Source organism: Halichoerus grypus, chromosome 12 (assembly GCF_964656455.1).
Source record: "Halichoerus grypus chromosome 12, mHalGry1.hap1.1, whole genome shotgun sequence".
Lineage (NCBI taxonomy): Eukaryota > Metazoa > Chordata > Mammalia > Carnivora > Phocidae > Halichoerus > Halichoerus grypus.
The window spans coordinates 104,557,903-104,571,594 of NC_135723.1; the positions used below are offsets into that span (position 1 = coordinate 104,557,903).

The 13,692-nt window shown below is 40.2% G+C and overlaps 1 protein-coding gene across 10 annotated transcripts in view; it reads right to left on the minus strand.

Annotated features, from left to right (window-relative positions):
* Window positions 1–13,692, minus strand: part of LMBR1 (limb development membrane protein 1) — a 166,099-nt gene that overhangs the window by 55,416 nt on the left and 96,991 nt on the right. For 9 of the 10 annotated variants that reach the window (XM_078059798.1, XM_078059803.1, XM_078059799.1 and 6 more), the window contains 4 exons: window positions 11,246–11,372; window positions 10,734–10,802; window positions 9,959–10,023; window positions 6,054–6,126 (listed from right to left, as the gene is read on the minus strand). In XM_078059798.1, the coding sequence (XP_077915924.1) occupies window positions 6,054–6,126; window positions 9,959–10,023; window positions 10,734–10,802; window positions 11,246–11,372 (334 nt within the window). Of the gene's footprint in view, window positions 1–6,053; window positions 6,127–9,958; window positions 10,024–10,733; window positions 10,803–11,245; window positions 11,373–12,522; window positions 12,563–13,692 lie in introns of all 10 variants that reach the window. The other variant, XM_078059806.1, reaches the window with a different exon arrangement.

Consider the following 13,692-nt stretch of genomic DNA (forward strand, 5'->3'; position numbering starts at 1 on the left):
ATAACAGAAGCAGAAATGGGAAATGAGATCTTTAGCTGATTTTGCACAAGATATGTTTGAGATGCCTATCAGGCATCCAAGTGGAAACGTCAGTAGACGGATGGAGAGGTCAGAAGGGAGGTCAGCAGCATATAGATGGTATTTAAAGCCATGAGACCAGATAAGATAACCAAAGGAGTGCAGGTAAACAAACAACAGAAGAGTTTAAGGACTGAGGCATGAGGCGTTCCAGCGTGAAAAAGCTATAGACACAGAGAAAAAACAGCAGTTTTTTGAGAAGCAGTAGCTCCTTAAGTAAAAGAACAAGGAGAGTGTAGTGAACTGAAAACCAAGTGGAATGAGGAGTGTGGTTGAGGACTCCGAAGTCACTAGCCAACCTGACAACAGCATGTCAAGTACAGCAGTGGAGGCGAGGTGGCTCCAAAACCAAGTATGGAGCACAGAAATGAAACCGGTGAGTGTACAACCCACGAGTTCTGCTATAAAGACAAGCAAAGCAATGAGATGGTGAGACAGAAGGGATAGGAAGTCAACACAGATTGATTTCATTTCCTTCTTTCTTTTCTTTCTTTTACTTCCTTCCATTTGTTCATTCTGTTGAGAAAAATTATAGCATATCTCTGTGCTGAAGGAAATGATCCAGCTGGAGAAAGACTGGTTATGTCAGAGAGACAGTAGAATGGCCATAGGTGTGTCCCTGAATCAGGGAGAAGGGACTGAATCCAGTGCCTGAGGGGAGGGCTGAGCTTCACCAGAAGCACGGACAGTCTGGTCATAGCATCAGTAGAAAAGGCAGCACGTGGGGGGGGGGGGGTGCAGGTAGATGAGTCAATACGAAGGAAAAAGCCTGTCAATATTTCGGCATGCTTGCTTCTATTTTCTCAAGAAAAGAGGAAGCAAGGTCATTGGCTGAAAGTGATGGTGAAGAAGTCCTGAGGAAAGAGAAGGCATAAAATGACTCCAGGAGAACATAAAGTACGTTTAATACACTGGTCATATATTTAAGGAAAGCCCAGGCAGGCAGCTGAACAGGCGTGCGTGCCGAGAACGTGAAGAGCTGGCTATGACCAAGGCTAGAGTTTGGCCAAGCAGAGAGAGGGAAAGGGAACTGAGAAAGCAGGGCACCGAGTCAAATGATGGCCCAGGAACTGAAACTGTGTGAGGCAGCAAGGGTCTGAAGGAGGTGAAGGAGAAAAGGCAGTAAAAAGTTATTAAGATGGACAGATGGCATGAAGAACTGTAGGGCATGGCACACTTCAGGCAGCAAGCTGGAGAGCAGGGTGACTGATGGTGAGACCGCACAAGAACCTGACACCGCTAGTGACAGGCCTGCGCTGTGGCCCCAGGCGGCCAGCGGCTGAGGAAGACCATCAAGAGAGGTGTATGGATGGCCGAGCAGGCTGCAAAGGTCATCCACACAGACACTGAAATCCCCAGTTGCGACAGGCATAGTGGCAGAAAGACTGATCAAAAAAAAAAAGAAACAAAGAAAGAATGATCATGAACCTTAAGGATGTAAGAGGAACTATCTGGAAGGAGAGGAATGAAGGGAAAAGAGAGAAGTAATCAGGCCACGATCTAATGAGATGAGATTCAAAGTGTGTGAAAGCAGCAGAAGAGAACGAGAGGATGCCTGTCCAAACTCCTGCAGGAGTAAAGTAAGGGATGTGGGAAAGAGCACAGCTACCACCTGCGAGGGGCTGAGAAGCAGTATGTGCTGGAAGAGCCAAGCTGCTAGCAAGAGGGAGAAGACTGAGGGTCCAGGTGGCTCTGCTGCTGTAACCCAGCAGCTCCTAGACCCACATGGTTCCACATGGCGCAAGCAGTTTCAGGAGCTCAGGGACAGCGGGAAATCAGGTCAGAAATGCAACGCAGAGAGATGTGAGGGACAATCTGAGATGCAAGGGTCCTGGATATTCTGGGCTCCTTATGCTGACTACAGAAGGGGGAGGGAAGAATGCAAGCACTACTCGCCCTGGCCTCAAGGCAGACAGCAAAGTAAGGCTGTGTGCTGGGGACGAGAAGGGCAGGAGCCTCATGAGGACAGTGCTGAGTCCTGGGACATCTCACTCCTGCCATGTGATGTGGACACTAGGGAGGGCTGTCTACACCAGATGGCTAGAAATCTGGGGCTCCCCCCTGCTCCAGGAATACATATAACTCCCACCATCTATTTCTTTTGTTTTCAGGTATTCCAGTTCTGGATAAAATCTTATAGATCCTTACCCCTTGTTTTTCTCTTCTTTAGCCAACTCATCTATGCTCTTGAGACTCAGAATTTAAATTCATCTGCTCAAGGTCTGCTGTTTAGAAGATGAGCAATAAACAGAAAAGGGAGGACAAAAAGCCGAGCAGACCACTAACAGGATGGCTTCTTTAGAACACTGATTTACATTATAATAGTGTACAGATTAGCTTTATTTTATTAACATATATCTTATAACATATTAAATTTATTTTAATAACATATTAACATGTTTTATATTTTATAACATATTAACTTTATAGCTTTATAACTTTATAAAAGCTTTATTTTATAACATATTAACATTCTGAAGTAATACTAATATTAATAAGAACAAAACTAGCACCAACAAGTGATAAACACGAACAATGGAGAAGTCACAGGCAAGTATTCTATCAAAAAGCTATACTGATATTTTAAAAACTATGCATGGAAATTCAACTCCAATAATATAGTAACTACCACAACAAGTTATATATCTTCCAGGAAAAAAAAGTGTTGTTTTTTTCAATGACTGTGAAGCTGAGCTCAGAGCAAACCACGCTGATGTCCCAAAGATTCTTGTGATGTGCATCACACATCCCCACGCAGACCAAGAAAGCACACTCAATGGCCACTAGCAAAACACCACCATGAATTCTGGAGTAAATCACTGCTGTAAAAATTTTTTAATCTTCTATTATTATTATTCCTATATTCTTTTCAAGAATATAGGAATATAGGATGCCTGGGTGGCTCAGTCAGTTAAGTGTCTGCCTTTGGCTCAGGTCACGACCCCAGGGTCCTGGGATCAAGTCCCATGTCAGGCTCCCTGCTCAGCGGGGAGTCTGCTTCTCCCTCGCCCTGTGCCCCTCCCCCTCCCCCTGCTTGTGCATGAGTGCTCTCTCTCTAATAAATAACAAAATCTTTAAGAAAAAATAGCCCAGGGCGCCTGGGTGGCTCAGTTGGTTAAGCGACTGCCTTCGGCTCAGGTCATGATCCCAGGGTCCTGGGATTGAGTCCCACATCGGGCTCCCTGCTCTGCGGGGAGCCTGCTTCTCCCTCTCCCACTCCCCCTGCTTGTGTTCCCTCTCTCGCTATGTCTCTCTCTGTCAAATAAATAAATAAAATCTTTAAAAAAAAAAAAAAAGAAAAAATAGCCCAGAATAAAAAATATTTTAAATTCACTTTTTTTTATTTTATTATGTTATGCTAATCACCATACATTACATCATTAATTTTTGATGTAGTGTTCCATGATTCATTGTTTGTGTATAACACCCAGTGCTCCATTCCTAGTGCCCTCTTTAATACCCATCACCAGGCTAACCCATCCCCCAACTCCCCCACCCAGAACCCTCAGTTTGTTTCTCAGAGTCCACAGTCTCTCATGGTTTGTCTCCCCCTCCGATTTACCCCCCTTCATTTTTCCCTTCCTATCTTTTCTTTTAACATATAATGTATTATTTAAATTCACTTTTTAAAAATAATTTAAAATGCAAAATAACCATTACAACAAAATACACTTGGCACAATACTAGATTAAATAAAACCCATGGGGATGACTTCCACTGCTTACATTCTATGATCTATACTTTTCTTTTTTTTTTAAGTAGGCTCCATGCCTAGTGTGGAGCCCAACATGGGGCTTGAACTCATGACCCTGAGATCAAGACCTGAACTGAGATCAAGAGTGGGACGCTTTACTATAGAACCATTTGTGTTACAAGCCTGTTACAGTTTTCCACCTGAAACAGTCCACAGTGCTAACAAGCAGCAAATAACAAAACTATAGCAACTATCCCAACATATCATTAAAGAGCATCAATAGAAAGACTTTAACAACCTACCAACAGAGCACTTAGAAGTGGTGCATGGCTTACCAAAATAGTAGAAAATAAAATTATACTTAGCATTAGCTATCATAACATGCTTAATCCTCTCCAAATTATATTTCTGTGCTAGTCAGGGTATTTTGTTTATTTGGGTTTGGCTTCATTTTGTAATATATCTAGCCTTCTGGCAACTACTTCTTTTTCAATTTCTTTAGATATAATGATTCACTTTTGAATTTGAGGAGCCAAAGGATCTAGAAAGATTCTGGAGGGACTTTTTCTTAAAGCGAAAAGTGGGAAAAGGCTGTATTTTTGGTTTAGTTTCGTTTTAACTCAAATTCTTTAATTCATGGGGCACTATATATACATATATATATATATATATATATATATATATTTTTTTTTTTTTTTTTATTAAGTAGGCTCTACATCCCACGTGGCGCCTGACGTGGGGCCCGAACCCACAACCCTAAGATTAAGACCTGAGCTGAGATCAAAAGTTGAACGTTTAGCCAACTGAGCCACCCAGGCCCCCATGGGGCGCCGTCTTTTACCCTTCCTAGCCCTCAGCCTCCTGACCTGTAAGAAAGACCATGTATTTCAGGCTGAAACGTAGGTGCGCGCTGCAGGCAGCATGGCAGTTCAGGCATATTTATCACACGGCAGCACGATTACCTAAGTAATACAAATTTATTATAAATTTACTACTTTAATGAAATTTTATAAAGCTGACAGTATTGAGTGTAAAGTTGTAATTCTGAAATAAAATAGGCTTAAATATTAAAATAGCTTTAATAATGTTAGAAGAATAAAAGATACATGTAGTTCTAGTCTAAAAGTTATTGGTACCAAAGGATACAATATTATTGCCAAGAATTCTCTAAAATAGATAAAATCTGAAATTCTTTGATTTAAGAATAAAGGTCTAAATGTTAGCAACACTTTTGAGTTGATGATTTAAATTCATTATTTGTGGGGCACCTGGGTGGCTCAGTCGGTTAAGCGTCTGCCTTCGGCTCAGGTCATGATCCCGGGGTCCTGGGACTGAGCCCCGCATCGGGCTCCCTGCTCAGCAGGGAGTCTGCTTCTCCCTCTCTATCTGCCTCTCCCCCTGCCTGTGCTCTCTCTCTCACTCTCTCTCTCAAATAAATAAAAATAAAATATTTACATTCACTATTTGTAGCTTAAGAAAGTAGGTATATTTCTTCCTATTTCATACTTAAAATACCCTTCTATTTTATATCTACTCTTTAATTATGATCCTGAAATACAGTTAGCTATTAATAATCTGATCTTGGGGTTGGTTTTCAAGAAAAAAAACAGCTTTGCAGGAGAAGAGAGTGCAGAGTGCAAAGCATTTCAGTAAAATAGAAAATTTACCCAAACTATATCATTTGTCTGTTAAACTATGTCATTACTCTTTTTTTCACTGGTTCTTCATTTGAAGCCAAAAGGATGAGTAAATAAAAATTAAACTTTAAGATCTTTGACATGCTTACTTGGTTATCACAGCTGATTATGAACAGCATTCCTAAATAACAACAGAGCTCCTAAGCATAACCGAGACCGTCAAATTTAGCACCTAGTAGCAAAAAGACATACTACTTTTGACCTTAAAGATTTCAACAGGAAAGAAATGAAGTAGGGATATTAAAGTCACTAAGAAAACATGCAAATTTGCAAAACCTCAGTAACTGAGCCGTCATGCTTAAAATACACAGCAGGAGAGGTGTGGCCAGTGTCTCAGAAATGAACCGGCCTTGCCAGACTACCGCTAACGCCAGCTAGGGAAAGATGGGGACTTGACCACAGTGCCACTAGTCTTCAGGAAAACTACCCTCACCTGGGACGTTCACATGTTACTCTTAGGTCTTGACCTAGTGCATCAGCACAATGTGCTAATAAGAGGCTTGCATTTTTCCCCCCTCAATTAGCTGTCTTTTTTTGAATTAAATAATTTTTTATTGAGCTCTAACTATGGAATACATACGTACCATTTAGTCGTCTCTGGAGTGCTTCCTCCTCTAGGGTAATAATATAAATTTGTTCATCCAGGTCTTCAAGAATCTAAATTCAAAGATCAAACCTTTGACTAATGCAACATTAGAAAACTAGTGCTTATGAGAACACTTAGGTTATTTGGCCTATGACTTAGATAACCATTTAAAATCATTAGGAATTTAAAATAAAAATACTCAAACTAGTCTATTTATAAGTTAAGGAAAAATATTTTAGCATATAACTAAACACATCAAAAGTTGACTATTAGAAAATCTACATATATTTAAATTTAAATGATTAAAGAACACTGCAGTTCTCTCAATGAGAAGTAAATGTATGAATTCTCAACATCCAAAAGGCTAAATACAATTATACCTCTTACACCCAAACCAATATTTTAGAGCAAGAAGGAATAGATCACTCCGTCCAACATTGGTTTCTCATTTATATTTACCTAGATAATACTTAACACAAGAGACCTATAAACTCAGTAACTACCATGCAATACTTTCCACTTACATCATCTGTATATAATAAAAATTTTCTGCAAATTATGAATACTGGTATTATCAAAATCATTCTGTAGACAGAACCCTAGAGAAATATTATGCTTGTATATACCCCACCCACTGCCATACCATACAACACTAGTAAAAAACAAGAACCACTAATCAATCACCAATTATATAGGATATGACCTGCACTATCTTCACAACTGATAAAGCCTAAAATATGTTTAATTCTAGCTTTGTTAACATAGCTATCCTTCTTGAAATAATCCTAAATATCTTCCTAGCTCTGGGGAAAATCTAAAAGAAGCCCAGAGCTGATATATTTAATATCATTCAAACCCAAACTACTTATTCCCAACAAAACAATAAATTGTGAGAAGTTGATGGACAAAGCAAAAGGGTAGAAACCCTATATATGTATATCCTTTCAGCTCCCTGATGAGGTATATTCATAAAAAGGAGTCTCAAAGCATGTAACTCCTATCAGGTATCAAATCTGCCTAATTTCTATAAAATTTATTTAGAGCAATCCAATAATTCCCAGTATTTCAACAAATATTGATAATCCCTTATTATCAACAGGCTTAGCACTCACAGCAAAATAAAATAGTAAAATAAGAATAAATACTAACACACAAATAAGTAAGTACAAAAGCTGACCGACCTAGGAGAAAAGGGTGGGGTGACTCACTTCCAGCAGGCCACCAGTGAGGGCCTCCCCCAAGAGACGACCCCTGAGTCTTAAATGGGAAAGACTGGGCAGATGGACAGCAGCGGTGCAGGCAGTGGACTGGGCTAAGTTAATCCAAGACAGGCTCTGAGCCTAAGGCAGGCAGGGGCCATATCTCTGTGGGTCATGACATCAAGTTTCTTTCCCATCAATATTCTCACCATTTCTACCATTTGGATCACAATCCAGTTTTTACTTTTCTTAAGGTCTAGCCCATACAAAAAGATGTCCTCTTACAATGCAAACTATCCATTAGTGACTTACCACCATGGGTCTGTCTTCATGTGAGTGAGTGACAATGAATGGCACACCGATATTTGTGTTAAATGCTTGTGTGCCTCATCCCCTTGATTCTACAATAATCCAATGAAAAACAGACTGTTATCATCCCCATCTTATAATATGCCAAGAAACAAGGGTTTGGCAAAGAAAAGTTATCTGCCTTTTGAAGCCTACACTCTTAAACACTCTGAGCTGATGGGGACCTAAATATGAGTCAAACACAGTCCTTGACCTCAAACAGCTTACATTCTAGTGTCCAGGAAAGACAGAATGAACTCAAAAAAATAATTATAGAGTTAAAATAACTGTCATAACTGAAGCAAAAATAAAATGTCACAAAAGTTCAGAGGAAGAAAGACCCCCAAATTCTAGGTGGGAAGAAAAAAAGTTTTGGCAAGTGTTTTTGATAATAGTAGCCTCTTAGCTGATAGCTTAATTTACTAAAATGGGGAAAGGCATTTGGATCAGAAAAAACTATAAGCAAAACACAGAGGTGAAGAGGTGCGAAGTACACTCAGCAATAAAGCGGTTCGAGTATTCTGGAGCTTATGGCAGAACAAAACACTGGTCCAGAGCCCAGGGTCCGTAACCAGTCTCTGGGTTCAAATCCCACCCCATCATGACTGACCTGTGATCTTGTACAAGCGACTTAATCTCCCTGAACTACAGATAATTCAGCCATAAAATAAGACCACCACCTAACTTATGGGTTTGTTAACAGGATTAAATGAAATGTGCGTAAAATATAGTACTTATCACAAACATAGAGCCTACACTGAATTGAGTATCATTAATATTGGATGTTAGGAACAAGAAAAGAGGTGAAGATAATTAAAGTTTCGAGAATAATGTTAATAAGAGACAAGTTTAGGAGAAAAATCAGTTTTGGGAAGGGTACTAAGTAAGTAGTTTGGTTTTCTATAAGCTGAGCTTTCAGCTCTGTGGAGTATTCGGGTACAGCATTTACAATGTGGTGTGGTTTGTTTTCGGTGTCTTTTGCTCCCTAGAGCTACACATTTAGAAGTGTCGTGAAAGTGGCAGAGGTGGTAAGAAGAACAGAGCAGAGCAACTTTAGACCAAGGACAGAACTTGGAACATTTGCCTATCTTAGGGGGCTAGGAAATAAAAATGGAAAAAGAGACCAAAAAACAAAAAGAAAGCTCTGTCAGAGAATCAGGAAGAAATTAAGAATGCAGTGTCATGAAACCTCTTCAAGAGGGAAGTGAATTTCAAGATTTGATAGCATGTTTTGAGTGTGTATACATTTATGTAGCAAGTTAAATAATCCAATTTTATTTTTTAAAAAGATATTAAAAAATTATTTTTCACTTATTTTTTTTAAATCTTTCAAAATTAAGCAAGCATTACTAAAAGAATATCTAACTACAATATTTCCTCAAATTTTTCCTGATTAATCACCCCAATAGGAAAGACAAACATATAACCAAAATAATTTAATAGGTACTAACAAAGGGGAATATGAAAAGTACAGAGAAAGAAGCTTGATTATTTCAACTTAAAGAAAAGGTGGAAAAAAAAAAAAAAAAAAAAAAAAGAAAAGGTGAGGCAAGGCTCAAGAACAGGCAGTGGGTGCAGCAACATGAGAGCCAGGCCCTGAGCAGGCGGTCAGGCGGCTGGAGCGGGCAGGGGGCACTGATGGAGAAAGCCCCGGACACGCCTGCTAAGTGAAAGCACACAGCCCTCTGTGAGCACAGCCCATCAGCTGATGAATGTGCAGTCAGAGCCGAGGGGGCAGGAGCACAGGCTGGAGGTCAGTGGACTAGGGAAGAGGTTGTGAGCCATTCAGACCTGAGTTTGTAGGCAATGAGGACCCATGAAAATAATGTAAATGGCAAGTTCCTTAAATGCAACTAAGAATTATTTTCATGTGAGTGAATATTTGACAAAATAACTAGAGGCCAAAGAAACTAGGGACAAATCATTAGGATTACTACCAACTGAAAATCATTTAAAAATGAATATATGGCAACTCTGAGATTAAAGTGAAAAGTATAATCATAATGTAACATGCAGACAACTTCTCAGAGACATAACTGCTCTGTGAATCAAGGAATATATGTGGTAAGTTCTGAAACCTAACAGAGTTACTACTGGTACAACAGACACTGACAATACCTCTAAATATTTGTAAGTTTCGTCTTAAAATTTGCTAGAAGAATTTCTACCTGTCTATAGTTAGTATTTTAAAAGCAAAAACAAATTTGTTTCCAAAGATGAAAAAGATTAAAATAAAAGCAACAATAACAACGAGGTCACAAGCCCACAGCAATACACTAATGTTTCCGATTGCTAATTCACAACCTAAAAGATGTTCAAATGTAAACACATTTAACAAACAAGATGACACACTTACTGTTGGCTTCACCAGCAACTGACCCATCACTGTGAACATGCGGGAAAGGCCAACAGGGGTACACACTGCAGGAGAGGTCACAGAGAGGAGGCTGATAAATGGCTAGTGCAAAATACAGAACAGACTCCAAGACTATCGTTGTAAGAAAATTCTTGCCTCAAATTTAGATTCTCTCAGTGTTTTATCAGAGGAGTCTTCATCAATAAAGAAGCTAGAGGGGATGACAGGTGAAGGACGAAAGATACCTAAAGACTGAAGAAGGCTTAGTACGTGCAAGACTCTAGCAGTTGAATAACAGTATCTTCACTTAAAAAATTTAAAAAAAAAACAACTAAAGAGCAGATTAAAATTTCAAGTGCTGATGGAGTTGAGAACCAAACAACTACTACCTTAACTCCTTTTAACTACATTTATCTGCTTATAATATCCCTGAGATATGCTGTAATGCCTCAAGTAAAACTGAATACATTTTAAATAAAGACCACAAATTCACCACACAGGATTCGATGTCACCACTCAAGAGCAGAATCTAATGCTTCAGCGAGTGTGTGCCTGTGTGTGTCTCTCCACGAGAGAGGCTTTCCTTAAAGAACAACACATGAGTTTTATTCCATGGCTTCAGTTTATCAAAATTTATCTTAACATAAAAAAAGTTAAGGGCCAACTTTAAAAACATCTCCAAGCTGTTAAGTAATTTCATCAAGAAACCTTACTATAATTTTCTAGAACAAAGAACTCCATTTTCCTATCAACATTAAGCCAGAAAAATACTTACGGAGAAGTAACAAACATCCCATCAGAGATATACAGGAATATAAATAGGGTAGGTAAAACTCCCAGAGATCTGTAAAGAAACACAAATATATTTTAGTAAATCCAAAATACTGTACATTAAGATATAGGTTGACTATAAATTAATGTTTGATAAACATAATTGTCTATTTGAGTCTACTAAACCATATAATTTCTAAATTGTACATTAAAAAGATCTAAAATAGAAAGGAAATAACCCTTTTGCAAAACCTGTTTGGAGGGAGAAAAAAAAGTCTCCATGGAATTTTAAGAACAGAAACCAACTAAGAAACAAACAAAAATCTTAAAAGCTGCTTGCTCGTTCTGAATACAGCAAACACAGGAACACATTTATTTTCTTAAACATGTCTAAAGACTTGTTAACTCTGTAAATTAACAACAAGGGCTGACGACACAAAGAATTACTAAAACGTTCATGAAAGCGAATGCGTAATTATACGCCCAGTTCAGCGTCCTGGAGAGAAGCTGACTTACCATACAAAGACTCCATGCTCGCTGCGTCCTTGTCAATGAGCGCTGAGGCTACCCACACTATCCCAAGGATAAGGAGTGCAAGGAGGACAAGCATGACCAGAGTTTCTAAAATTCGGGCTCGGATTCCCTGAAAAAGATAATGGAGATCTAACTGTATTTTATTTCATCTCATGATTAATTAGGTTTCTATCTACATGAAAGCACAAAAATTCTTTGGAAAGGGAGGACATTTATATTTATTAGGAAGACAAAAAACACTAGCTTTACAGTGTCATGTTTAGACTGCCTTTGTTTTACCAAATTATGTAGAATACCATCAAGCTTTAAAGAACCAAAAAAATTCATCATGAAAACATTTTTCAAAACAGTGTTTTAAGGGGCGCCTGGGTGGCTCAGCCAGTTAAGCGTCTGCCTTCAGCTCAGGTCATGATCCCAGAGTCCTGGGATGGAGCTCCATGTGGAGCTCCCTGCTCAGTGGGGAGGCTGCTTCTCCCTCTCCCTCCCGCTTGTACTCTCTCTTGCTATCTCTGTCACTGTCTCTCTCTCAAATAAATAAAATCTTAAAAACAAAAACAAAAAATGGGTTTTAAAACGCAGGTTGATGAATTTTTGTCTGTGGTTCTAAGTAAGGGCCTCGAGGACGACTACAGTCCGGGGCCAAGTAGCCATGGGAGCGACGGACCCGGCGAGCACACACAGCCCCCAGTCCCAAGGCGCCAGCCCCCAGCACCGCTCCCGCAGCCTCCAGCGCAGCTGCCAGCGCCCCCACCCCCTTCCCCCACTCCCCCTCCTCCCACCCTCACAGCGCCAGTGCCCCCTCCCCCACTCCCACCAGCGCCCCCACCCCCTTCCCCCATTCCCTCTCCCCCTCCCCCACCCGCAGCTGCCAATGCCCCCTCCCCCGCTCCCGCCAGCACCCGCCACCCCCTTCCCCCACTCCCCCTCTCCCCCACAGCTGCCAGTGCCCCCTCCCTGCTCCCGCCAGCGCCCCCCGCCCCCTTCCCCCACTCCCCTTCTCCCCACCCCTCAGCTGCCAGTGCCCCCTCCGGCTCCCGTAGCCCTCAGCACAGCCGCCGTGTCCCCCCTGCTCCCGCCAGCAGCCCAGGGACTCCCTGAGCAAAGCCCGCAGGAGAAACCAAGGCCAGTGTGCACGGCTATCGATTATGTACTACACTTCTTTCTTGACATTAGATAAAACCGTCATTACTTCATGTGCCTGGAATATAATAAACCATCTTTCTGCACAATTTTGTTTTAAATATAAAACAAATTCTGACCTGAGGGCCAAACCAGAGGCCAGGCTTCTAAACTTGAAACCTATTGGACAAGGCAAACAAACAAACGAATGAAAACAACCTTCTTATATTCCTGAAAAGTCTGCAAATGATTGAATCCATACCTAAATTCAAAGATTCACATTGTTGTTTTATACTATAATGCACTAATGTACATGAAATAAAACAAACAATATTAGAAGTAAATCCATGTCTCTCGATAGAAGAGTTGGAGGGGCCTGCTCTTACAGTCCAGTCTTACCACACAGGACTGCCCTAGGCCGGTTAAAAGATGTCCTCAAATGTGGAGTCAGCACACCTTAAGCGTTTCCAGCAAGGGAGGCCGGTGGACCAGAGTAAATGACGCTTGTATTTTATTTAACACATCAGATCTAACAGTAGTTAGGACTCAAGTGAGATGAAATACAAACAGTCCCCAAACATACTACTAAAAAACACACTCCAGCTTTCCTGAAGAACTCTCCAAACCCGCACTTCACAACTTTCAAACCACTCAGGATACCAAAACATGACCGCTACCCTTTTTTTTTTTAAGTAGGCTCCACGCCCCGTGTGGGGCTTGAACTCACAACCCTGAGATGAAGAGTCACAGGCTCTACCAAATGAGCCAGCCAGGTGCCCCAGACAGCCACCTTTTAATGGTAATTTCTTTTTTCTTCCTTCTCTCTTTCTGAGCAATAGTCTTTTTTTGTAAGCAAGAATCTTATTACACATCAAATATTACATGGAAAGCTTAAAACAGATAAAAAGAACAGGTGCTCTGATGAGAATGTGTAACACCCTTTCAGCTTGTCTCTTCCTATCTCTGACTGGAGCCGAAATCCTGCCTGCCTCCAACCAGAACTTCGGAATATTAAGGGCGCCCAAAACACCTAACACATGTGTCTTAAGTGTTATGACATATGAGCTAAACACTGCAACCGTGTTCTGATATAAAACAGTAGTGATCCTTGGAACCATCTGAGACCCACTGTCCCAAAAAAGTGTTTTAATAATATAATTATTAAACAACTGTAACAATGTAATAATAAGTATATAATCATTACGATGATATTAAATGTTCGGGAATGAATCTACCATAAGATTTACACACTTCCTCTGATATTTTGGTAAGAAATATCTGTTGGCAATTAAATGTATTTTTCTTCAAAT